The sequence below is a fragment of the Puma concolor genome, chromosome F2 (assembly GCF_028749965.1).
Source record: "Puma concolor isolate L17-30 chromosome F2, mPumCon1.1.hap2, whole genome shotgun sequence".
Taxonomy (NCBI): domain Eukaryota; kingdom Metazoa; phylum Chordata; class Mammalia; order Carnivora; family Felidae; genus Puma; species Puma concolor.
This window is the reverse complement of record NC_141684.1, coordinates 37,834,050-37,860,946: the sequence shown is the minus strand read 5'-3', so window position 1 is coordinate 37,860,946 and position 26,897 is coordinate 37,834,050. Positions and strand designations below refer to the sequence as shown.

At 39.1% G+C, this 26,897-nt stretch overlaps 1 protein-coding gene across 7 annotated transcripts in view; it reads left to right on the top strand.

The window, feature by feature from the left end:
* Positions 1 to 26,897, top strand: part of VPS13B (vacuolar protein sorting 13 homolog B) — an 822,593-nt gene that overhangs the window by 728,680 nt on the left and 67,016 nt on the right. For all 7 annotated transcript variants that reach the window (XM_086696045.1, XM_086696043.1, XM_086696044.1 and 4 more), the window contains 3 exons: positions 399 to 580; positions 1,864 to 2,213; positions 7,628 to 7,789. In XM_086696045.1, coding sequence (XP_086552171.1) covers positions 399 to 580; positions 1,864 to 2,213; positions 7,628 to 7,789 — 694 coding nt within the window. The remainder of the gene's footprint in view (positions 1 to 398; positions 581 to 1,863; positions 2,214 to 7,627; positions 7,790 to 26,897) is intronic.

Genomic DNA, 26,897 nt, shown 5'->3' with positions numbered 1-26,897 from the left:
AAACATTTATGGTGACACCGACAGTAGTGGGTTTTTGAACAGCAGAGTCATGCTCCAAATTGTGTTGGTCTTAAACTAATGAAGACCAAGTTGTCCATAAACTATGTGCGATGTGGATGGAAGAAAATTGGGTTGGAGGTAGGTCAACATGACCTGGAGTTTGAGGAATCCTTTGAAATTTTTCAAATAATAACTTATAGACAATAATCAGCATGAAATTAATGTTTAAGCACAAATAGGTTATGTGGGTAAATACGGAACATTTGACATTTGATGATAACATATTAACTATAGGATTACGAGTGCTAGCTTTGGAAACCCTTATAGAAAGACATTTTACATATATGGTACTGGGAAATCTAGGTTATTGATCTTCTTTTATTACTTACTTCCCACAGCTCTGCAAGTGAATCTGGTTCTCAAAGCACTTGTGACCAACTTGTAACTCCAACAGCCCTAGCTGCCTGTACCAGAGTCGACTCCTGTTTTACCCCATGGTTTGTCCCATCTCTTTGCATTTCCTTCCAGTTTGCCCACCTGGAGTTCCATCTTTGTCATCACCTTGACCAACTAGGCACAGGTACTCTTTACTTTAGCATCAGAATAACATCCACTTAATACTGTTTTTCTTGAGTGTTCTCAAGACACAATTCATCAATTTTTACCCAGAGAACTTATTTTCTTTTCAGGAAGTAAAAAGTCGTGGATGGATTTTCATTCTGTAAATTACAGGATTAGTGATGTTTCAGAGCACTGTGATTGCTAATCCCTTCCACTACCCAAACCTCCCTCACTACTGACTGCCACCCGTGTGGCAATTTTTAGAAGGGGCATTCATTTCCCCTCATGACACTGGCAAGATTATTCTGACATTGATTTCATGTAACAGGTGTACCTGTTACTTATTTCATATGATGTTAAACCATCATGTGGCCCTGTTGTATAGATTGCCAGTAGTATTGAACTGACATGATTTTGCGTGCTTCCTAATGAGAATTTTCAAGGAAGTTACCAAAAATTGCAGGTTTTACTGTTATTCCAATTAGAATCTTTTTGAAAGAAATACATCTGTTCCTATTCTATGTCCTGAGCCATTACATTAATGATGGGTAGATTCCAGAAGTATTTGTTATTACCTGATTGCAAAAGCATGAATACATTCTACAAAACATGGGCAAACCCTCCAGTAATTGAAAGGACTGTCAATTTTACAAGTTGGTAAGGTGGAAGATTAAATTTTCCCACACACTGTAAGTGGCCTTTTATAAATTTGCTAATGTTACATGAATAATTATGCCTAAAAGTTTATACCAGACCATTCCTAGTTAGAACATTTTGATTCAGGTTTTCAACCTACGTGTAATGGAAAAGGAAAACAAATCAGATTCAAAAAATCAGATTCAAACGAAACACAGCTGCTGTTAAGCATCTTGCCTTTTCAGCAAAAAAAAAAAAAAAAAAAGGAATTTAACCTGCTTTTTCTAACTCTCTTTGAGTCGTATTTTTGTTTTTGAGATTTGGTTGATAGATACAGAGCATTTCATGAAACTCTTCCTTAGATAATTACCTCCTTCTCATTTTATTTGTTGTCTTCTGTGATAAAATTTTTGTCTGTGATAGTGAATGTAAACCTTGGACAATATGTTTGAGACATGCTGATTGAACGAGACAGTTTTGTTTGCAAATATTGAAGGTTCATTGTAGTTCATATATTACAATGCCTTCAAGAGAATCTTAGCATTTATTATACAGCAAATAAAGAATTCAGTCACCAAAGAGTACATAATTTAAATGTCATCTCTTTGTTTCCGTAAAATATTGGCTCATCTCAATTGCTGTTTTTCTTGTTTGTTTTCTCAACAGCTCCACCGCAATACCTACAGCCGTTTATTTCTGATAAAAATGTGCCCTCTGAACTTGAATACATGATTATTGCCTTCAAAGAGCCACACCTGTATCTTCGACAATGGAACAATAGTTCTGTCTGTCAGGAGATCCGGTTCTCAGCTCAAGCCGACTGTAAACTTCTGGAGTGCAGAAATGTCACAATGCAAAGCGTGGTGAAACCCTTCAGCATCTTCGGGCAGATTGCTGTTGCCCATGATGCAGCAGAGAAGCTGCTTGACTGCACCGTCATCGTGGACTCTATATTTGTAAACTTTGGGCAACATGTAGTTCATTCTCTCAACACTGCAGTACAAGCTTGGCAACAGGTATGCACAGCCTACAACGGTTTACAGTGTGTCTGCGTGTGATCTTTTACTAGGCGCTCTGTGTTACCACTTCTAATAGTAAGTTAAGCACAAACAAAAATGGGAGAGAATGAAGAATTTGATGGGCACCATAATATTTGGGGTTTTCTCTGTTTTGGCAAAGTGATGCATGTTATTTTTCAAAGCTTTGGAGAGTATGGGTTCTCTACACATGCATAGGAGATCATGCCCACATTTTTGTGACTAATGTACCACATCTGTGTGGAAAGTAACATATTCCCAGAAATTTTTTCCAAGTATTACGGCTTTCCTTTGCCAAAGCTTCAACTTAGTTATGTATCAAATTGTCTAAGCATCCGTTGCAGAAATGAAGAACCTGTGTGAACCTTTCTGATAGTGAGCATTTCAAAGAGAAAAAGCAGTGAGAAGAAATACGTAAGCCCAAAGAGTCTTAGTCTTTTCCCCTACTATCCTGCCATTTTTCAATCAGTTAAAGACTCTTGATCGGTAATGTTTTGTACTTTTACCTCTTGCCAGAAAGTAGCCATATCCAAACAGGGGATGAAGCATAAGTCTCTGCTGAACAGCATATTTAAAATGAGGAACCTGCCTGTGCCACTAGCATGAAAATAATTTCACAGAATGTTTGTATAATAATGTGCTCGGCAATATAAGAACAAATCATTTCTACTTCCTTGCCGATTGTCAGTATAATATTGTTTTTCCATAAAGTTTGTGTTGCTATCTAAGCTGAGACATTTCCCCCACATTTTGCATATGCTACCTGCATTTGTGCAGAGCTGACTCCCCAGGAGAGATGGCCCTTCATCCTGCACTGACCTCATGTAGAGAGGGGGGCGGGAGAGGGGGGCTTTGAGTTCGCTAACTTAAGAATTTTTGTGGGAATAAACTCTGTTCTTTATATGCATGAAGACCTATATAAGACTAAGGAATTAATTACCTAACATGGCACTACAATAGCAAAGGGAAAGAAGATAACACATCTGTTTTGCATTTTAAAATTCTTTTTTAAGGGCATTCCATGGTTTTCTTGTTGCAGAGGACATGCGTAAAATAAGAGCTAGTGTGATCTAAATCTTTGCAGCTGGTTCGAATAGTGATGTGAAAAAAACCTCCATGGCTCCAATTTCTGTTTTTTGTCATATTTTGAACAATGCATTTAATAAAAAACAAACCTAGAAAATATAAAGGAGTCATTGATAGAGCATTTAAACCCAGGACATTTTTGTCTTGGTATCAGGGCCATTATTAGAGGACTCATGTGTGGCAACTACTGCAAAATGGCCTTCAGAAATATCAGTTTTCTTCCAGGGTAAAAATATTCTCTTAGACATAGCTATACATATAAATAAAATACGGTGCATAAATATTTAAATGTTTTAAACCACATCAGAGTGTGAATGACTGACTGGCTAACACAGTGCCTTGAAGGAATATTCTGAGTTTTTTTTAAAATGGAATTGTATATTTGATTAAGTAGAGCCATATGTCACGTAGCATATTGCTGACAGGTACATTCTATGAATAGTTGATTCTGATTTATACAGGGATTTGGCAATGTTAACATGAGCCACAAGAGGATATACTTCTGTAATTGTTGCTGTAATTTTCTTGTTTCCTCCCATGTCAAGGGTACTTGCCACCAAGTTTTAATGTGGTAGGCATCTAACCCTGTGTATTCTAAAGTAAATACAAAAATGCACCACTTTGAAATTATAGGACATTTGACGTTGAAATGGGTTTATAGAAGGTTATTAAGTTCATTGTTTCTAAGAAATTCTGAATGTGGTTTATTCCCTTAGTGGGGGAGCTTAATTTCCCAAGCTTGGATTCTGCTGTGTGTATAATGCTCAGATACAGTCTCATTATTGCCAATGAGAGATATGAATTTAATAAGAAAGGTGAGTTATTTGAATTTGCCACATACTTTTATCAGATTCATATCTGAGACAAGTCATTTGTATCCAGTGTGGATGGACCAGACAGTTGAAGCATGAAACAATTTGGCCTTTCACCTTTAGGTCACAAGTTCAAGATTAACAGAAGCCTTCATCAGTGTCTGATTTCTCTGGCTGTAGGTTGTTTGTTTGTTTTTTCTCTTTGGTAAATGATTAATGTTTTGTAAAACCAGATTAAGGACCCAAATGCCACTTGCAGTTTGCTTTATATTTCTATGCCATATTACACAATTGGACAAAATGACATTTTTATTTAAAAATGAAAGTTATGCTCATGTATCTTATCTTACACCAGAATGATGTCTGTCTCTGTTTTAGTTGCAAATGCCTGTACAGCACTCCAGCACAAATCTTAAATGTAAATAAGTCATCTTTAATTACAAATCTGAGTGAGCATCCTGAGATTTAGACAATAATGATGTCATATAAAATGTGTACGAACTGTTCTATAATATACTAGAATTTAAGACACTCCAAGAAATACTTAAACTTATTACAGTTGTAATGAACTCCACAGATGAAGGGACAGTAGAGAAATAGTTCCCTGAAGACTTTGAGTATTCTGTAGAAAAATGTAAACAACCCCCTTGTGTTCTTCCATTTACATTTTTCTAAAACAGTCATCATTTATTAAAGGTCAGTTTTTAGAGATGAGGAAAGTAATATGATTTTTTTTTTCTACTCAAGCCGCATCTGGTAACTTAACCTCTGAGTTACCAGTGGATTGATCCCAATTCATTATGAAAACTGACTTTCAATCTCAGGATATCTACCTAAGTGGGAGTTTAGAATCCTATCCCTTTCTTCATGTTTGTACTCTTAGACCTAAAGGAGAGAAAAATGTTTATAAGGAGAGCAGTTTATGTTGATTATATAGTGCTAAATGGAAAAATCTCACCAAAATAATTATACACTATGACTCCAGTTTGATTAAAGGTTTATAAACCTTTAAATATGTAAGGCATATAAATAGGATTAGATAGTATTGACTAGAATAGAAATAGGCATGACACTCCAAAGAGGAAAAATTGCTAGAAGAAAATCCACTAAAATATTAACAGCAGTTGTTTGAGTGTAAAATTAGAGGCTTAAAAAAAATCTGTACTTTTGTATTTTCTGACTTTTCTACTGTGAACATGTATTCATTTATAATTTTAAAAATTAAATTTACTCATGTGTTTGTTTCATAAGTGTTTATCGAGTACTTATGTGTCAGGCATTATGCTGAGTACTAGAGATAAAACTGTAAATAACACAGACCTGATTCCTGCCCTTATGCAGCATAGATTCTAATGATGGAAGCAAGAGTGAACCCGAAGTCAAACAAATAATTGCTTAGTCCCAGTAGGGAAAGTGAAACAGTACAGTATTATGTGATCATAAAATAGATGGACATGACCTGGTCTGGGGGTGTCCCAGAAGACTACTCAGAAGTAACCTGAAAACAGGAACCTGAAAGCTGAGTCGAAAGAAGTTAGTCAAGCGCAAAGGAAAAGAGGTCCAAGCAAGGGAAAGGCACTGAGGCAGGAAGGAGTTTGACGGGTGAACAACTTGAAAGGGGGCCAACGTAGTGTTGGAGGAGCTGGAAAGCGCTCGCAGGCCTGGAGTGTAGCAAGCAAGTAGAGAGTGGCTCAAGATGCGGAAGGGGCCAGATCAGGCAGGACTTTTATTTTTTTTTTAATTTTTTTTTTTAATGTTTATTTATTTTTGAGACAGAGACAGAGCATGAACGGGGGAGGGTCAGAGAGAGAGGGAGACACAGAATCTGAAGCAGGCTCCAGGCTCCGAGCTGTCAGCACAGAGCCCGACGTGGGGCTCGAACTCACGGACCGTGAGATCATGACCTGAGCCGAAGTCGGACGCTCAACCGACTGAGCCACCCAGGCGCCCCAGGCAGGACTTTTAAACACCACTGGTAGCCAAGCTTTGAAATCATAGCTCATGATTAAAAGCCACAGCAGAGAGTATGGTAGACAACAGATAATTGTGGGTTATAATTGCTTTGGTCTCTCTTAACCCGAGACTCTTTATTGTGATTCATGTGACTGTCAAGCAAGGTCCTGCTCCTTGAGAGCAGGGAGATTGGTGAGAATAGATGGATGACAGAGTGAGAAGTCCTCAGGGGTATTTGGAAGAGTGAGGTGTTAGGACCTCTCCATCAACTGCAGCCAGAAGGCACTGCCCACCCACTTAGGGGGCCTTGTTGACCAGGAGTGGATTCTACCTCTGAACATACCTGTTCTTGAAGAGGTTCTAGGTTGCGTCTTGATCAAGGCCGGATTCCAGTTACTTTCATCCTTAGACTCCTTTGCTCTAGGTCTCATAGTCACTTAAATCACTACGTTCATGAGTGATGTGTCCCCTTTGACTCTCTCTCCCCTTGGGAAAATGGCAAGTGACCAAGTGTGACATCGTGACTTTTAACTCCACAACCAGGAAATAGGAGCCAACTGGGGAAGCATCTATGACCATTACCTCCCACTGTCCACAAATTGATGGGCTAATTAAGATTTTTTTCTTGCATTCTCAACTTGAGCATCTATCCAACTATTCTTTTCATTTGCCAAAAGTGTGTTTATTGTTTTTTAAGCCATAACCTAACCAGAGTGATAAATGAGTAAGCACAGAAATGCTCCATCACTCTGCCCGTCTTTTGATATAACAGCAACCAGTGGAGACACCATTAAGTTGAGAGGGAAGGTGTCAACACAGGAACATATTACTAATTTGTTGAGCCTCAGCAGATTAATGGAAGACGTGAGCTGATTGATGACTATTAGCTGAAACAGACACCAACAACTGTTTTTCAACTAACGTGATTGCTCTTGAAAACTGCAGCTTGGCTTACACGGATTCTGGAGTTGATCTGTTTTGTGTGTTCAGCCTTTTAACAATGGAAGGAAAGTTATGGTTTTATTTACATCTCTCCCTGAGCAGATTTGCACACACATATCCACCCTCCCCCTTAAGGGATCTGGGGATGTATTACCTAAATGATCCTTGCTTTCTGTAGGGTACAAACTGTGGCTTTGGTAATTGGTCTTGATTGTCGAGTTTAGAAGGCCAGGAACATGGTAATTCTAGCCTCCAGTACTCTGCTCAAAAACGTGCACTACTCAGTACAGCATTCTTTGTAGCATGTTAATTCGTTTTAAAATGTTAAAAGTTTGAGGGATCTCATTGTTCTTTTACTCTTCTGTGTGTATGATTTATTTTGCAGGAGTATAAATCAAAACATATTCTTGGAACATTTAAGATCTCTTTAAGGTATTTTTTGTGCTTATCCTGGAAGTATAGAATACTTTGTATACCAGAGCTAATGACAACAGATCTTTTAGTGTTTCTGTGTTGTAACAATCGCCACCGGGCAGACAGCTGCCAAACATCTTGCAATTAATCTGATGCACGTTGGCTTTCGTATTCTTTTTCTTTCAGAACAAATGCCCTGAGGTAGAGGAGTTGGTCTTCAGCCATTTTGTGATCTGTAATGACACACAGGAGACACTGCGGTTTGGCCAGGTGGATACTGATGAAAATATTCTGCTGGCGAGTCTCCGTAGTCACCAGTACAGCTGGCGCTCTCACAAATCCCCACAGGTATCTGAGAAACAGCCTTGCAAGCACAGCAATTGTTAAGGCTGGGGATTCATTTATTCTGCATGTGTGTGCCTGTGTCCAGTTATTTCTCTTTCAAAGTCTCCCAAGGAACCACACGGTGTAGCCGCATCTGACACAAACCCAGAAAGGTTTAGAGATGGGAGCACGGCGCAACCATGCTTCTCTTGGAAGGGGACATTCTCCTGTTCAGCACAGGTGGCGGAGGGGGGCGGGGGGGTGCAGCATGGTGTGGTGATGATGAGGTTGGACTCTGGAGCCAGAGTTCACAGGCTTTGATCCTGGCTCTGCGTCACCTTGCTTTACTTTCTGTGCCTCAGTTTTTTCATACAGAAGATGGGAACGATGATAGTACCTGTTTTATAGGGTTGGGAGGACTAAATGAGTTGCTGTGCATAAAGGCACTAGAATAGTACTTGAGATACTATAAGCATTACACGTTGCCTATCATTATTTATGCATTTATTCCTATTTTTACTGTGTACATTCTCTGCCAGGCTTCCACTGGGCCCTGGGAATTCAAAGACAGGGAAGTCACAGTCCTTGCCCTCCAAGGACAGCTTACAACCTGTGACCACGGGGGCACTGAGAAAAGACATACCAAAGGATGTCTGTTTTCCAAGTAGTATAATTCCATTTTCCTGTCAGTTTAGATGGGAATAATTAGAGGGATATGCCCTGCAGGGATAATATGAGGATGAATTAAATACAAAGAAGTGGTCTTAAATGAGTAAAAGAAATCCTAGGAAATCATCTCAATAATGTATTTCTAAAACTCTGGGTAATAAGGAAACTACTGCTTGTGATTAAAAGAAAGTCATTAGATTAGAGAACAAGTTTTCCCATCTGGTCTATAGACCAGCTTCACAATATGTTATGCCCTCAGGGTTCCTCTTGCTTTTTTTTTTTCTTTCTTTCTTTTTTCTTTTTTTTTCCTCCCAGTAGCTAGATTCTGATTTCTTATTGCTCTTTCATTATTGTCACACTACTAGTACAAATTTTGGAAAGATAGCTAAATTACAGTCTTATTTAAGAATATTTATTTTATTAAAAAACCACATAAATCCTTTTTTAATAGAAAATCTTAACAAAAATTTCCCAGATGAGGTGAATGTTGTACTCCTGTTTTTAAAGTGAATAGCATACCCTTGTTTTCTCATGTTTCTCTCGAGAAACTTCCAGGTTAGAGTTATTGTTTACTTGTTTGCCCTTCGTAACCTAAAGGCCAGTTTGTTTGTTTGTTTAAAAATATCGTTTTTGGTTTTTTTTATTAACTAATTGCAAAGGGGAGAACATACAGATATGTGGACAAAACCAAAAAACACCCATAATCCCAACGACTCTGAGGCAACCCATGTTAAGACTTGTTGTATAGCCTTTTAGGTATTTTAAAAGTTTCCACAGTAGTTGCATTTTCATCAGTGAGCTGGTAGGGACAGGAGAAACCTCTGGGAAGGCACAGCCCTGCCCTGCACCTGTGGCCACCGCACCTACGCCCACACAGGCTCGGGCCTCAGCCCACAGAAAGCAAAGTGGAGGAAGCTTACCTCCCCTCCCAGTCCGTTGTAAGATGCACAGACCACCATGGTCCTTGGTGACCCTCAAGATTCTGGGATACTGGAGCCAGGATAAGAAGGGTGATCATAAGAGCAGCTGGCTCAGGGGTGTGGACGAACAGGAGTCTTCATGTTAAGAGACATGCGGTGTCTGCCAGCCCTACACCTTCCTATTTATATCCTTTTGCATGTTTTCAAGGTCTTTTCATATTTGTTACTAGTTTTGTTTTCACAATATCCATGTGTGGTTTGTATTATTTGTTATGCGTATGTTATAGATAAGGCGACAGAGAAATGTTAAGCTGTCGTCTGGTTGGGACTGAATCCCGTATCTTTTGATAGTGTTATTTCTACAACATTGTCCAGCCCTCGGTTTGGGCTGCATGATTTGTCTGCTAGCATAGCCAAGCTGTGAGGTTTCAAGAGATAGGCTGAGAAATCACTAGTCTAATACTCCATATTTACAGCTAGACTAATATGGGATTCTTAGTCCAAGTAAATCCCTTGCAAAGTCTTAAGGGTATTACCAAAAACAATAAGAACCTTTTTATGACAAACTGGAAATAAGACAAATATCTATTAAAACTTTTTTTTTTCCTTTTTAATATGTAACTGCATCCTCTGAATACAAATTTTACTGAGCTACAGTCATTATAATCTTCAGGCTAAAACTTAGATCAACTTTGTTAAAAATCAACAACAACAATGCCTCCTTACAAAGCTCCGTAGGTTGCAGGAAGTGTGTTTTAGGACCCTCTGAAGCCAGAAGTCTTAATGGGCCCAGAGGGTCTTCGTGGAATTCCTTATATCCACAATTGCAAATTCTGTTGTGTTCTAATGAGAGGTTACATCTGAGGATCAGCAAAACTAGCCATTTAGCTTCAAACTGCACCTGGAGGTAGTCATAGACTTGCAAGTGAGCAAACTGTTCCTTTTTCCAGACTCCACGTCATATCCTGCATTGCCCAGCAGGCTTGGTTTTAGGAACATTTGTGTCTACATGTTTATGCTACCTTGGGTGTTAGTCAATTCATAGTCTCAGGGAGGATTTCCAAAGTTCATAGAACTTAACTCCACTAAACAATGTAGCTTATATTGCAGAGATCAAGAAAGTGGCAATGACACCTGGAAAGGTTTCAAAGAGGTCAGCATATCTTAGAACCACACAGGAGGTTGCTAACAACAGTAAGTCCCAACAGGATGGGAAGAAACATGGACACAACCAATTCCAGAAATCCAAAGCTGACTTTAAAACTGAAAAGTTGTAAACTCTCCTTATAGTTTCTAACACATGCTCTGAGGCAGAATCACTTAAAATGCTGGATATCCCGCAACAGTTGCTTGCCTAAACAAACACAGGAAGAACAAAACTAATTCCTAGGGAATAGTTGAGCATATTCAGCTGCACAATCCTATATGCCACCACAAAGGGCCCTTAAATATCCCAATTCAGTAGACTTCAGGTCAAGTTGGCTGAGAACAATAACCAGCAAGAGATCTGTCTTCAAAAAAGTGCTTCCCATTATATGAAGTTGAATCTAAGGACTGTAGGTGTGAGTTTATGGACCCTTTCCCCAGAATATGGGCAGCTTAGAGTCAAGAGAAGCTTTGTGTAATGTAGCCAAACTGAATATAGGGACACCTGTCAACCAGTAGGATTTGTGTATAGACTGTTCAAGTTAACTTCCTTTCCTGGTTAATAGAGAGCACTGTAGGCTAATTAAACTTGAAATAGATGTACCTCTACCTTGTGTGTAAGGAATTGCATTTGCTTTTACCCTCAAAACATGCATAATTTATAGATGAGGCATTTTTTAGAATTGCAGAATTCCAACTACCAGGGACTTAATTTAGTAATCAAGCCATCTCTCTAGGTGAAAATGGGCTATTGCTCCAAAATGGACACGATAGAAAGTTTCATAAGCTCATGAAAAATAGCAGATATTTTAAAATGCAAACTATAACAAGGTTCAGAATTGACTTTTGAAGAGCAGCAGAGCATCTGGGACAAACTCATTAAAGCAGGCAGATTTAGTGAAGAAAATAGAAACCCTGTATTACTCCAAGGCAGAGATTGGCAAACTTTCTCTGTGTAGGGCCTGGTAGTACATATTTTCAGCTTTCAGGGCCTTCCTGTCTCTCTAACAGCTGTTCCGCTCTGCACAAAAGCAGCCATGATGAAAGACTGTGGCTGTGTTCCAATAAACCTTCATTTATAGACTATGAAATTTAAATTTCAATAATTTTCACACATCACGAAATTGTATTCTTCTATTTTTTTTCTGACCATTTAAAAATGTAAAAACCATTTTTAGCTCACAGGCTGTACAAAAATAGGCAGTGCACCACATTTGGCCCACAAGCCATGGTTTACCAGCCCTGCTTTAATGTCTCTCAGTTGACAAAACTCCACACACTAAAGGCTTTGATATTCAGTTGTTTCACTCTGACCTCAATACTATTTCTATCACTTGAAAACTTGGCAAAATGTTTCTGAAATTGAGAAATTACAGGTAATTGTTTAAATCTAACACATATAATCAACCTGTACTCCCTACATAATAGTAAAATGTGTTTATTTGACTTCTTCGGGGCCTGTATAGAGAGAAAGTTCTCCAGTTCACTGGTTGTATATAAAAATATTTTAGAGTGAGATCTTACTGTTTTCCTCCTGTCTAAAGGGAAAGTAATAGGTTTTGAGTATCCACCTGTCTTATGGAAAGTCCAGCCTCTTGTCAATTTCATTAACTAGACTGTAATTCTTAGTCACTTACCATTCTTTCCATGTCCATTTCTATAATGCATACGCATACACATATAAAGAAAGAGTATGTTCCTTGTTGTCACACTCAGTTTTAAAAATTGAAAAGCACACTTAGGGAGACAAGGAAATATTCTGTTAGCAAAACTGTTTAAAGTGATAAATTTTTCAGCTGTTTGCTTTAGCTGTTGTATGGCACATGGCATGCATGTTGAAGTTTGTTCAGAAGGTGCAAATGAAATTAATACTTCCTTTCTAGAAAGCAATTTGATAAGAAGCAGACAAGCTATTAAAATGGTCATAACCTTCGACGGAGTAAATCCCCAACTAGTAATCTACTCTCAAGAAATAATCCAGATTAAAATGAAGGCTTAAACACACACACACACACACACAAATATTTATCACAATTTTATTTACAGTATCAAAAAAATTAAAAACCAAAATATTTACTTTTAAGGCAATAGTTGAGTAAAAGCTAATATAGTTGTATAATAAACAATTATGGGGCCTTCAACTTTTAACAAAGAAAGAGGAAGTACTATCATATCCTATCAGTCAATAAACAGAACATAAATTTCTATATATGTAGTATGATCTTAGCAATATAAGAACAAATGCACAGAAAATACTGGAAGGAAATATGTCAAAATGTTGCCAGTGGTTGCATCTGAGTGGTAGATTAAGGTGATATTTTCCAATTTATTACATTTTTTATATAGGTCTCAACTTTTTTAAATGAGGGATATAGGGGTGCCTAGGTGACTCACTTAAGCATCCAGCCCTTGATTTCGGCTCAGGTCACCACCATCTTGCAGTTTGTGAGATTGAGCCTCGCACCAGGCCCTAAGGTGACAGCATGGAGCCTGCTTGGAACTCTCTCTCCTCTCTCGCTCTCTGCCCCTCCTCCGACTCACCCATGCTCTCTTTCTCTCAAAACAAGTAAATGAACATTAAAAAAAAAAAAAAGATAATAAAATACAGTGAGGGATATAGATTATTAAAGCAGAGAGAAGTAGAAACCCTGAAAAAATTTGTACATAAACTAAAAGGAATTTCAAATACTAACAGAAGAGTGGCAAGTGCAGTGATTTATCAATAACAATTATCTTTATTCTCGAATGAATGATTCCAAGTTTCTCTTAAATGGTCTCTTTTTTTTTTTTAATTTTTTTTTTTTCAACGTTTATTTATTTTTGGGACAGAGAGAGACAGAGCATGAACAGGGGAGGGGCAGAGAGAGAGGGAGACACAGAATCAGAAACAGGCTCCAGGCTCTGAGCCATCAGCCCAGAGCCCGACGCGGGGCTCGAACTCACAGACGGTGAGATCGTGACCTGGCTGAAGTCGGACGCTTAACCGACTGCGCCACCCAGGCGCCCCAAATGGTCTCTTAATTATAGCTTGGTCCCACTTCAATCTGTCTTGCAGACTACATCTCAAGCATTGCTAAATAATGCTTTAATTATTATAATTTGCTGTCCAAAAATCTTTATAGCCTCTCCATTATTTATTAAATATCCAAATTATCTGGCATCCACTAGGTCACTCACAAGCCCTCCTTTCTGCCATTATTTCTTTCTAGCTGCTGATTTAGTCTCCTTCCCTCCCATTCATTTTTAATCAATAAAGGTTAATTTGTTGTGACCTATTGTGTGTAATTAAATATGTTCCTTTTTGTAAAGAACTTACTCTCTAATGAGGGAGTCAGAAAAGCAAGCAAATTTCTATAGCCACAATCAGTATCTATCAGGATATTTTGAGCTAGTCCAAGACAGGAAGAAATGATGGGTAAATGAATTAAAACAATAGCCATAAGGAAGTAAAGTGAGGGATTCAGAAAATACAGTCCATTGCTTCTGGATATGGACAGTGTCTTCAAGGGAACTCAAAAGAAAATGTTTACAGATCTCACGTGAGGATGAGAATCTGGCAAGGCTTCCTGGCGGAAGGCATATTTGTATTGAATTTTCGTGTTGAAGTTAGAGTTAGTTAGGTAGTGAAGTGAGGGCGGTGGTGGTGTTCCAGATAAAGGAATCAGCATGTGTGAAAGCCGCAGCAGCATGACACAACATGGTGCGGAAGGACAACCGGGCTGATTTGACTGCGGTGTAGAGTATATGTGTGAGACTTCGAGAGGGCCCCATGAGGGCTGGTTAGCTACGTTAACCAGCTTTGATGCTGTCTTACGGCAGTGGTGACACAAAGGCAGGAGAAAGTACCTATTGGAAGAGGTCAGAGTTGGCTTTCCGCAGAGGCTGGGTTTGAAGGTTGAGTAGACGTTGGCCCGGTGAACAATAGTGGGGAAACAAACGAGGCAGAACCAGGGAGAGAAGTGTGTATATATAACTAGCACATCATGTTCCAGGGAATTCGGCTTTTGTTCAGAATAACTCAGGCGTGGAAATTGTGTGCCCCACTGAAGAGATGTGTGTTGGTGAATGGGCTCTTTGGTGCTGATGGGGAAGCCCCAATATGTAGGGCTGACTAATTTGAAGGTTGTGAATATTCCCAGCACAGTCGATCTTAAGCTATCAGTGATGTAATGACCAGCTCACAAAATTCCTGAATGTTCAGAAATTCTTTTTCACAAACGAGTAGAGCCAGCTTCAGTACACCCCCGTTTGGAGAAATTATGTTCCGAAGAGCCTGGCAATCCATTTTGAGGAGATACACCTGTATGTGATGGGCAACTTTTGCCTACTTGAGGGCTTTAACTAGAAGGATCACAGGATCACAGTTGCATCTTGGAAAGATCCCTGTGGTGTGGTTGAAAAGATAGCCTGGAGGAGATTGAGAATGCGAACTGAGAGTACTGTGGACCTTGCTGCAGAGCCCAGAGTGACAGAGGTGATAGGCACTGAGCCAAGACAGAGGAGAAGTCATAGCTTGGTGTGAATGTTTACCAAACTCATCCTTCTGTGAATAATAGCTGTAAATTCTGAGCAAAACACGAATACTCCTACCTCTGGAAACTGAACAAAGGCAGGCAGATTTTGGAGGGTATTCAAAACGTGAGCAAGTGATCTGCAGAGTGAATTCCCTATTTTTTGTGGCTTTGCCTTGAAGGCAACTGCAGTTGGTTCATTACAGGGGTAGCCCATCATCTCTCTGGCTCAAGGTACCAGGGGAAAGAGCTCAGGCCACCAAGGCTGCTAGGGAGTGAGGAGGAAACCTTTGGAAAGGGGAATGCCAGAAAGTGGGAAGATAATTTGGCTCATCTGTCAGCTGACTGCTGAACCACATGTGCATGGGGAAGACTGAAAGCAGCCCGTACCCAGGGCTTAAAGAACTGGAGTAATCTGAGCTGCCACTTGCCCAGGTGTGAGAGTTTTCAGATTGATTACTTACAAAATCAAAAACCTTTAAACCCTGGAGCAATTATAAGGAAATCCAGAGTCTCCACCACAGAACATTTACAGTATCCAAAATATAAACCAAAATTATTTGACAGATCTCAGGAATCTCAAAAAAAGAAAGAAAATGTAGTTCAGTATCAAGAAAAAATAGTTAACAGATGCCAACACTACGGTGACCTAGAGGTTAGAATTACCAGACATAGACTTTAAAGTAACTATAGCAAAAGTGAAGTAATTTTACAGATTAATTAAGGTCCCAAATTAGTTGATTTTTAATTAATCAAAAGAGAGCTTTGTGTGGACATGATTTAATCAGATAAAAGCCCTAAAATAGGGACTGGACCCTTTTGTGGGGAGAGAGAGAGACACACATATGCTCCTGCTGGCCTTGAAAGAAGCAAACTGTCATGTCGTCCCTGCCTTTGAGGAGGCCATGGGGCAGGGAGCTGCGGAAAGCCTCCACGACCTGCAGGTGGTTGCCAGTCCCAGTTGTTAGTAAGTCAGAGCCCTCATCCAGTAGCCACAGGGGAGTAGATTCTGCCAACAACCTGCGTGCACTTGGAAGCGAATCCTTCTCTGCTTGGAATCCTGACCCACAGACAGAGTGATGGTAAATGTATGTTCTTCTAAGCCGCTACATTTGTGGCAATTTGTCATTCAGTGATAGAAGTATAATACAACATGACAGAAGAAAAACGTCAGTAAACTTGAAGATAGATCAGTAGAAATGATCCAGCCTGAAAGAGAGAGAGAACATTTCAAACAAAATAAGCAGAACTGCAGGGACCTGTGGGACAATTTCAAAAGGTCTAACAAATGAGGAATTGCAATCCAAGGATGCAAGGAAAGTGAGAGCCCAGGACCACAGAAAGAAAAAGAAAAAAATAATATCTAAAAATGTCCTAAGTTTTCTGAAAGATAGAAATTTGCAGACCAAAGAATCTCAGAAAACTCCAGACATTTCAAAGAAACTCACACTCATGCACCTCATAAATAAACTATTAAAAACCAAAGATAAAGAGAAAATCTTGAAGATTAGCTGGAGGAAAACTGTAGGGGAAACAGTAACAATGAACTTCTCTTTAGATATCCCAGAGGCTAGAAGACAGTGGAACAAAATCTTTAAAGTGCTAGGAGAAGGTTTACACGGGAAGTGATCTGTTTGGAAGCTATTTGGGAGTTACAGTCACCAGGATTTGGTTATTGGTCATGAAAGGGAAGGGCCAAGTTTGACTCTGAGGCTTCAGACTTAGGGGACAAGTTGGTAGTATTGCTGTTGGGCCAAGAGAGGGAACTGAGTAGAAAGAAGACAGGAACTGAGGGTACAGAGGATGGAATAGGGTATGAGAGCACGACACAGTGATTCTAAAATCCATTTTGGACACATTGAGTTTTGGATTCCTTGGAAGGGCAGAAAGGATGATCTATTAGAAGAAACACAGATTTGAAGCTATGAAGGCCTGGATTTCACTCCTAAGGTTTGTTAGCTATATCAGACTGGAAAAGTTTCTTAATTCCCTGGAGCTCAGCTTCCTCTTCTGCAAAATCAAGAGATTTTTGTGACTATCCCATGAAATATTATAGAGTGACTAGTAAATTACAAACTCAGTTCTCTATAACCAAAGGTTCCTTTCCTTCCCTTTCCCCATTCTTTTTTAAAAAAATTTTTTTTCAATGTTTTTATTTATTTTTGGGACAGAGAGAGACAGAGCATGAACGGGGGAGGGGCAGAAAGAGAGAGAGACACAGAATCAGAAACAGGCTCCAGGCTCCGAGCCATCAGCCCAGAGCCTGACGCGGGGCTCGAACTCACGGACCGCGAGATCGTGACCTGGCTGAAGCCGGACGCTTAACCGACTGTGCCACCCAGGCGCCCCTCCCTTTCCCCATTCTAACAAGACATCCAAGTGACCATGTAGAGTAGGCAAATTGAATATAAGGGTCAGGATCTCAGGAGAATATTCTGGCCTGGAGGTAAAAATTGGGTCTATCACCAGTGCCTAGGTAGCAGTGGGAATAGATAAGCATGCCCAAGGAGACAGTGCTAACAGAAGAGGACTTTGTTAGTTACCTCTTGCTGTACAATGCTGTACAACATTGGTACGGGCACAGGCTGACTACTATAGACACTCCATTCATAAAAGAAGAAAAAGGGAGTCCCATCAAAGTTCCTGGTACATAGAAATTCTAATATCCAACCAATAACTCAGAAGTTTCTCAATTAGTAATCGTTCATACTCCTGCTCAGGAATGATTGTCCATGGCTCATGGCTTTGGACTCTTGGCTAAAGCTCTGAGTCATCCATCCCTTTCCATGAAAAGTAACCTTTGTTTGCACTTCAAAGTTTTCTCAGCCTGCTTTCTATCAGAATTGTGAAGAATCACAGGCCTCTTTACCGTTTTGCACTGTCTTCATCTCTTTCGGTCTAAATTGGCCTTGTTTCTTCCAATACAATTCAGTAAACAACTTTGTGGGTCTCTTACTAATCTTGCTGAGGTTTGCTACAGTAGACAAAATCATGTATCTCTTCAAGATAATTCCTTCTCTGCTTTGGAATTTGGTGACACCGCTGAGGGACATCACCCCTATGTGTCTTAGAAGCCCTGTTGTTTGAATAGTTTGCTGAAACACCAGTTTAGGTTTTTCTGAGATCTTAACAAAGGATTTTATAGCCACATCCTGAGCTTCATCCCTAAAGCCAGCTTTCCTGGTCATGTCCTGGATTTTATCTTTGCCTAGAAACCATTTCTTGAATTTAGCATCATTTGCCTTCTAGAAGGCTAGAAATGTTCAAAACTCGCCAGTCATGGCTCCTGTTCATCTAACAGTTCTTCCTTACGCTTCTGTCACCCCTCTCAGACTTTAATATAAGCAACAGATAGAAGCCAGAAGGTACTTCAACACTGCCCAGAAAACTCCTTAGCTAGGTCACATAGTTGATTAGTCACATTTCTTTTCTTTCTTTCTTTCTTTTTTTTTTTTTTTTTTTTTTTGAGAAAGAATGCCAAGCAGGCTCCACACTGTCAGTGCAGAGCCTGACACAGGGTTCAGTGTCACAAACCATGAGATCCTGACCTGAACCAAAGTCAAGAGTAAAATGCTTAACTGACTGAGCCACCCACACACCCTGAGTGGGCACATTTCTACTTTTCCTGTCACTGCAGGTTGTAGTGTTGCTAAACTCTCTCTGCCACTACATAACAAAGATTCCCTTTCCTCCGTCATCCACCAACGTTTTCCTCACGTCCTCACTGACAGCCTCTCTATGGCCTTGAAGTAACTATTAAAAATATCTTTGAAGTATCTCAGATATTCATCAACACTCTTCTCAAGTCCTTCCAGTTTCTGCCCATTTGCCTGCTCCAAAGCCCCTTGCATTTTTAGGCTTTTGTTATAATAGCACTCCACTTGGAGATACCAAAATCTATATAAGTTGCATTTTGCTGTTTAATAAATTATCCCAAAACTTGAGTAGATAAAATAACAAATTTTTTTTTTACCTCCATTCCATTAGCCAAGAATTTTGGGAGTGGTAGTTGTAGCTAAGAGTCTCTGAGAAGGCTGTAGTCAAGACATCAGCTGAAACTATAGTCATCTAAAGGCTTGACTGGGCTGGAGGATCCATTTCCAAAATGGCTCACTCTCATGGCTCTTGACAAGAAGACTTGGCTTTTTGCTACAAGGATCTCTCCATAGAGTTGGTTGAGTATTCTCATGACATAGCCGCTGGCTTCCCCAGATCAGGTTATCCAAGATAGAACAAGATAGAAGCCATAGTGTCTTTCATGACCTAAGCTCAGAAGTCATTCATTGTCATTTCTGTGATATCCTAGTGGTTACACAGACTAGCCCTATTTAGCGTAGGAGAGAGCTACACAAAGGCACAAGTAACAGGAGACAAGGATCAGTGGAGTGATCTTGGAGGTGGGCTGCCATAAGGAATAATAGTAGAATTGGGGGGGGGTTAGGCTGAGGAATGGGATCCATTGAAAAAGAATAAGAAGAAGAGGAAAACTAAGTCATAACAGGAAAACTAGGACATACAGTGTTCTAAAAACTAAGAAAGGAGAATATCTGGAGGTACAGAATTATCAGATGCCTTATGGTAGAAATTGAATGAGACAAGAACTGAAGAGACCGTTGTATTTGGCAATTGAGAGGTCATTGATGACTCAAGGAAAGCATTTTCATGGCAAAATAGGGATTGAAGCCAAATGAAGTGGGTTGAAAATGAACAGAAGGTGAGGAAATGGAAAGAATCAGCATAAAAAAAGTTTTTTTTTTAATCTTGATTGGGTGTTAGCTAGAGAAAGCTGCAGGGTAAAACGTGGGTTTTAAATGGAAGAAACTTAAACATGTTATATATGAGAAGAAATAAATAGAAGAGATTTATATGCAGAAGAGGAAAAATGATTAGTGGCATAAAAGCTTAGAAGGGAAGAAGAGGAAAGAATCCTCCAGATGGGAGGAGGTTTATATCATATCTATTGCTGCTTAACAAAGCACCCCAAGGCTTAGTAGCTTAAAAAACCTTATTAGCTCATGAGTCTGTCGGTCAGAAATCTAAATGCACTCAGGAGGGTCCTCTGCCGGTGTCTGCAGGGCTCACTTGTGAGGCTGCCATCAGCTGGTAGGCCACCTGGGGCCCGCTGGTCCAAGATGGCCTCACCTACATGTGTGGTAGTTGGCAGGCTATTGGCCAGGGTACTCTTGGATCTCTTCCACGTGACCGCCCCGGGAGCCTCGCCCAGACAGGAAAGCAAGAGCAGAAGCTGCAAAGCCTGTTGAGCCTAAGCTCAGAGCTCATGCACAATCTCCTGCCACACTGGTAGGCAGAGCAAGTCACAGGTTTAGGCCAGGTCCAAAGAATAAGGACCTAGGTTTTACCTCTTACTGAGAGTTGCTGAGAAAATTTGCGGCCACATGTGACTTAGTACAAAAGCCTCCTCCTATTTTGAGACAGGAGAGAAAGGATGAGTGTGAATGTAGATGAGGTTTTGATGAAAGTAAAAAGAGAAAAAGAGAACAGGAGGCTTTATAAAAGTAATTTTCCACAGCATCTAATCCTGTAGCCTGCTCATATTAGGCATTTGGTAAACGTTCACTGGATAAGGGTTTTTACTTACGTATAACATTTCTTACATTTCTCAAGAACATAAACTTAAAAGCTTAATTGTTTTAACAATATGAAAATTATAAGTAGTGCTTTTTGCATCAGATTGGATATTTTGTGTATACTTTACGGGCATACAAAAAGAGGTCCTCCAGTCTCAAAATGTATGGTTCTGTATACTGTTAATGAAGTTGGACTTTCAATTAAGAGTGTTCGTGGTCTCCCACACCTCCTCCCCTGTGACTTCCCACTGGCCTCTAGTGAAAATTCTGACGGAATTAGGAGAGCCCTGCAAGAGGGGATTCACCACATACTCCAAACGAGAGCACCTTTCAGGTCCACGTGCATGTCCAACTCTTCCCAATTAATTTTTTTAAATTTTATTTTAAGTGAACTCTACACCATACATGGGTCTCAAACTCACAACCCTGAGATCAAGAGTTGCATGATTTACCGACTGAGCCAGCCAGGCACCCCCAACTCTTCTCAGTTAACTGTGAAAAATTCTTAACTGGTTTGTCATAAGACAAAAGTACATTATATGTTACCAAATATTACCTATTTAGAGTAAATCACTTCAAGTCAACTGTGCCACACATTATCTCCTTCTCTAGCCATGGAAGTAGATTCCCAGAAACCTACAGTATCACCCTTGTTGGGTAGGGCACAGCTGTCTGCAACTAGCAATTCCATGTGGAAAGGAAGGATTGTATGCCTTTGCTCCCCAGTGGCAGTAACAGGCTTCTTTTTACTGTTGCTGACATTAAGATAGCTAAAATCAACAGTGAGGTAAACACTTCTTGGGACCATCTGGCAAGGATTTTAATCCAAAATTTTCTGTAAACACTGACTCCATTTGAGTACCCAAAACCTACCGTCCAGTCACCATCGACTGCATTTTTATTTCAGTCTTAAAGCAGTAATTGAAATGACAAAATAGTAGACTGTAGGCTCTGTCCCTTCACCTTTCTCTCTTAAAATATTTCAGTTTCATGAGAGATTCCAGAAGACTTACATTCTCTAAGGAAGCTTAGAGGGCCTTGTGAGGTCACCAGTAGAGGTAAATGGGGCCCTAACAGTTTTGGTCGTTAAATATCTAGTAGCTAGAGCATATTTAGAATTCCTCCATTTTCTATTGGGAAATGCATTTACTCTAAATGAGAGGGAGAAGTGTGGGACTGAGTTTTCTTACTCCTGTATATTTCAAAGGTTCTTTGTAAAAATCATTTGCAATATGACCTAGTTAAGACTTTTAAAGTCTTTCACCAGAAATGGCAAAGATAGGATTGTGATAGAGCACTTTATTCAGTCCCAGGGCTGATTTCTGGAGTTTCCTATACGCCTGCATGAAAGAGAACAACTGGGGATTATTTCAGCTGTGAAGCACCCAGAGGAATGACTGCTGGTGCTGCTAATGGTCTCTCTGTCCCTCCTCTGGCAATAAATTTTAGATATTGAAATATAGCTTTGGAGAAAAATGTACTGAAGATTCCTTAAGCTTTTTACAAGACACTCAAAAGGCTTTTCACAAGCCCATGCTCTGGAAATGTGAATTCTTGATGTCTAAACATAAAGGTCCTTTACTGAACTAATTTTAAATGTGAATTTTAATACAGAGTACTTGGAGAAAGGGAATGCAGCTGGACCATTAAAGCATGGTATTTTGCCATTTTTAAGTAATGGGAAATACTGATTAAGAATGTTATAAAGATTTCAGCATACATAATGTGATTGTGTCTAATCATAACCTATTAGCACAAGCCTGTACCAAAAGCATTAACTCTGTTAAAGACAATGGCATACCTATTATACTGTGGCACTTTTTAATTATTTCCATACTGAACAGGATATTGAAGAGCTTATTATCTAAAGGTCAGAATAATGCCCAAGACATGGCCAAGCCCAATGAGTGTCAGATGCATGGAATGTTGGATGACTTCATAGTTATGAAATTATTTCATTTCTCATGATAATTCCTGACTTGCCAAGTTAGTGAATTTTAAGAACTCTGAGAGCAGATTTTAAGATAAATGTGAAATAATCCATACTTTTGGAGTCAGGGACTTCCCTTCAGGCATTAGTTCATATTTGACTTGCTTGACTTACACTTGGGGATAAAATGAGTTAGGACAAGGTCTTAGATACCACATTCCCTTACTGGGAAAGAAAACCAACTTGCACAACTTTGGCTCATGTTTCTTGTTATACAGGCACTGAGAAGCAGCGGTTGCCATGAAATACTTTATTTAACCTTTACAAAAATGTTTTCTTAGTATGGCAAGGCAGTTTAGTTAAATGAAAATAAATAACTATAAAAACTTTGGATTTCTTTTATATCCATCTGTTGACTTCTTTTTTTTTTTCTAATTAAAAATTAGGGATAGTAATTATAATTGTCTAAATTGCCATAATGATTAAAAATGAGGATTTCATAAAACTATTTTATCTTGTCTTGGGACACATGTTGGCATGTCTTCTGTTTTACATTAATGTAAATTTTGCTGAATGATGAATGTTGTATTTGAGAACAATTTAAAAGAAAGTTTTTATTCAAACCTTGGTTAGGTTTCTCTATTGTTTATATTTGTATTAAGTCAAAATTGATTTTCAAACAAACAAAACTGTTTGGCTCACAGACTCAAAATATCTCTCCAAACCTGAATGGCTGTTAAACAGTATCTCTAGTGTCTTTTCTCATTGGCTTCCATTTCTCAGCTCACCTAAATTAGTCTTTATTATTTCTATCCAACATACTCTTTTCTCTTCCACTGAAGAGTTGGGTCCAACCAAGAGCATGGCGACCATCGACTTTCATTCTGTCGAAGGAGTGTGTCTACAGAGCACCAAAATCTCCTGGCTGTTGGTGCAACTCAATTAAGCAATTAAAGTTTCTATTTATTTTATTGAATTACTGTAAAAGAAAATGTGAATTTCATATTTTATGAATAAACCATCCTTTTCTGTACTCCCACGTACACATACATATCACATTTTTCTGAATTTTTACTTTTCAACCCTTGGTAGTAGTATCAGGGGTAAACAGTCTCAAAGACTGTCACACAGTTCTGGACATAAGGCAGCCATTAGTATCATGGTTTTTTTCGGTCACATATCATTTAAATATCAAAAAGTCCACACCCTTTAGAAACATGAAAACAATAGATATGTGTAATGCTGAAATGACCTTTTTTTTTTTTTTTAAGTTTACTTATTTATTTTGAGAGAGGTGGAAACAGCGCAAGTGGGGGAAGGACAGAGAGAGGGGGAGAGAGAGAATCACAAGCAGGCTCTGTGCTGCCAGTGCAGAGCCCGACGCGGGGCTCAAGCATACGAAACCGTGAGATCATGACCCGAGCCAAAACCAAGAGTCGGGTGATTAACCGACTGAGCCACCCAGGTGCTCCTGAAATAACCTCTTCAAAGCAAGCCTGTGTATCATTTCATACTATTTTTACTGTACATATTTATATCTTATTTCATGATTAATATGTCCCCAAAATTTATGCATAAATTATATTTGTAATATATGAGAGAATTTGCTCATGAAATCTTTTTTGCAAAATTTTTCAAGTATATTATTTTCCCTAAGTTAGATAATTTAGATTTAGATTATTTTTTTAATAATTTTTTTTAATGTTTATTCATTTTTGAGAGACACAACGTGAGCGGGGCAGGGGCACAGAGAGAAGGAGACACAGAATCTGAAGCAGGCTTCAGGCTCTGAGCTGTCAGCACAGAGCCTGATACAGGGTTCTAACCCACAAACTGAGAATTCATTACCTGAGCTGAAGTTGGTCACTTAATTGACTGAGCCACCCATGTGCCCCTAGATTTAGACCATTTTTTAGCAGAGAATACACATTAAGCATCCCATTGTTTTGTAGACAATGAATATGTCAAATGTATCATAATTATTCATCCTACTCTTCTTTTTTAACTTATTTTTTTCTAAGTATATAAATTTTAGCCAGAAACAAAGACTGATGTCTGAACAGTGAAAAACTGTAAATAAAATTTTGAATTTAGATTTCTGTTTATAGATACTTACAAAATATGAATCTCTTTTAATTTTAATAAGATTCTATGGCTTGATTATAGATATGTCAAAACACGGATTAAGCCTTAATGTTTGCTAGAGATGTGTGACACCTGACACATGACCCACGGAAACTCAAACTGTGATAGAAGGGCACAATGCACTGTTTTAAAGCTATGAAGACTTATCAATACAATATGTGATAGACATGTCTTCTTTATATTAATTATGTATATTTTGTTTTTCTTTCGTACCTGTGACATTTTCTCTCCTATTCCTTTATGTATTTGTCCTTTTGCTTTGTGTATAATCGTAAACGTTTTCAAATTTTTCTTCCCTAGTAGTTATTCATACTTGCTCTACTTCCATCAGTGTAGATTGTTACTCTATAAATGCATTTTTTAGTTTCCTTGCATTTATTGTTTTATTTTTTTTAATGTTTATTTATTTTAGAGAGAGACAGAGCACAAGCAGGGGAGGGGCAGAGAGAGAGAGGGAGACACAGAATCCAAAGCAGGCTCCAGGCTCTGAGCTGTCAGCACAAAGCTCGATGCGGGGCTCGAACCCGCGAACCACGAGATCGTGACGTAGGCTGAAGTCAGCCACTTAACCGACTGAGCCACCCAGGCGCCCCTCCTTGCATTCACTGTTTTATCTAATCTCCTTTTTATATCATATTCATTTTACCCTCATACCAGACTGTTCTTTCCTCTCTCAGTGGTTTTCTACAGTTTTCCAGAAATCATGTATTTTGTAACAGTTTAAAGAAAACCAAAAACTGTCCTGATTTTTTTTTTCCCTAAATTCTGCAACAGGGTGTTTATGGTAACTAGTGTCTTCTTCCCCTCACTTTTTAAGATGATATTCTGTTTCCTCTGCTTTGTAGTATTTTTTCACAGGTCTCATGGCTTGTTTTCACTGTTGGTGATTATAGTCTATGGATTGTCGTTGGTTAGACTGTGTTATCACTCAAGGAATGGTGACCTTTCTCTTCTCACTCCCAGCAACAGGCCAGAGTGATTAAGTATATTCCTGTCTCACTTCCCATTTGCTAGTTGGCATGTCCTAATATCTCTCAACGATACAGAGGTAACAGCTTCTCCTGCATCTTTTCATGCTTCTCTGATACTTCAAATTGTCAAAATTTATGAGAAACTACAATTTCCCTTGTTCACAGCTGTTTTTGTTGTTTGTTTTTCCTGACTCTTTCTTCCTCCATAATGTTTGTCTTGTGATGACCTCTCCTAAAATACAGTGGAGTACTGCTACAATCTGTTTTTCCCTGGGAGCTCCTATCTCTGTATAGACACAGAAAGACTAGGGAGACAGTGAATAGCATGACATCAAACAGCCCAAGAAACTGTCGGTTACTTTATATCAGTGTCTCTGTGGCTTTAGTCCCTGCTGTTGCCTGATGACTGATGCCCTGAGGAAAAGTGGCAGTTGTGACCTAACAGTTCACTGCCTCTTCGGCCTCCCTTTCTATACCACTCTCTCATGGGCAGGACTTCCCAACCCTCATGTCTTCTCATCCCGCAGAACCTACAAATATGCCTCTTGGCTGCGCGAGAGCAAGATCTGGCCTCCTAAACCAATGGTTTTTATTCTTGTAGGACTCTTTCCTTTCCAGGATCAAAACTCAGTGGTTCTATTCGGGTTAGGATCAAAGCTATTAGAGGAATGTAAGCTGATGAGTTCATACTATAAAGTTAATTTTCCAAATTACATTGACAAGAATATGACAAGAAGTTGTTTGCACAAATGGTTTGAAGCTATAGCTTGCTACTTTTATGACTTGTCCTTGTTCGTAATGCAGTGTGCCTTGTAGACATTAATTTTGTACAGAAAGAACCACTCCGAGTGAGGCTGTCGCCTGCTTTTGTTTATCAGAAACGATAGTCCTGTTTATCTTTTATTTACTCTACTTCAGCATGTCTTTTTTCATGTTATTTCTTTGGGTAACTAAATATGTCCTCCAGTCAGTCTTTTAACTCTCCAGCAGAATACCCCTGGAGTCCTACAACAACTTTTCCTTCCTCTCATAAAATTCTGCAGCATAATTTTTCTTGTTAAATATCTGTTTCTTCCACTATATTGTGAGAATTTTCAGTGCACGTAATGCGTCTCATTCCTCTCTATATCCACCATGTGTACTACAGTTCATTGGCTTATGGTAAACATTTAATAGATGTAGATCCTAAAAATATTTGCTAAACTGAAAAAAAAACCCAAAAACCTATTGCTCTAGGAAATAAAGCTCAAAT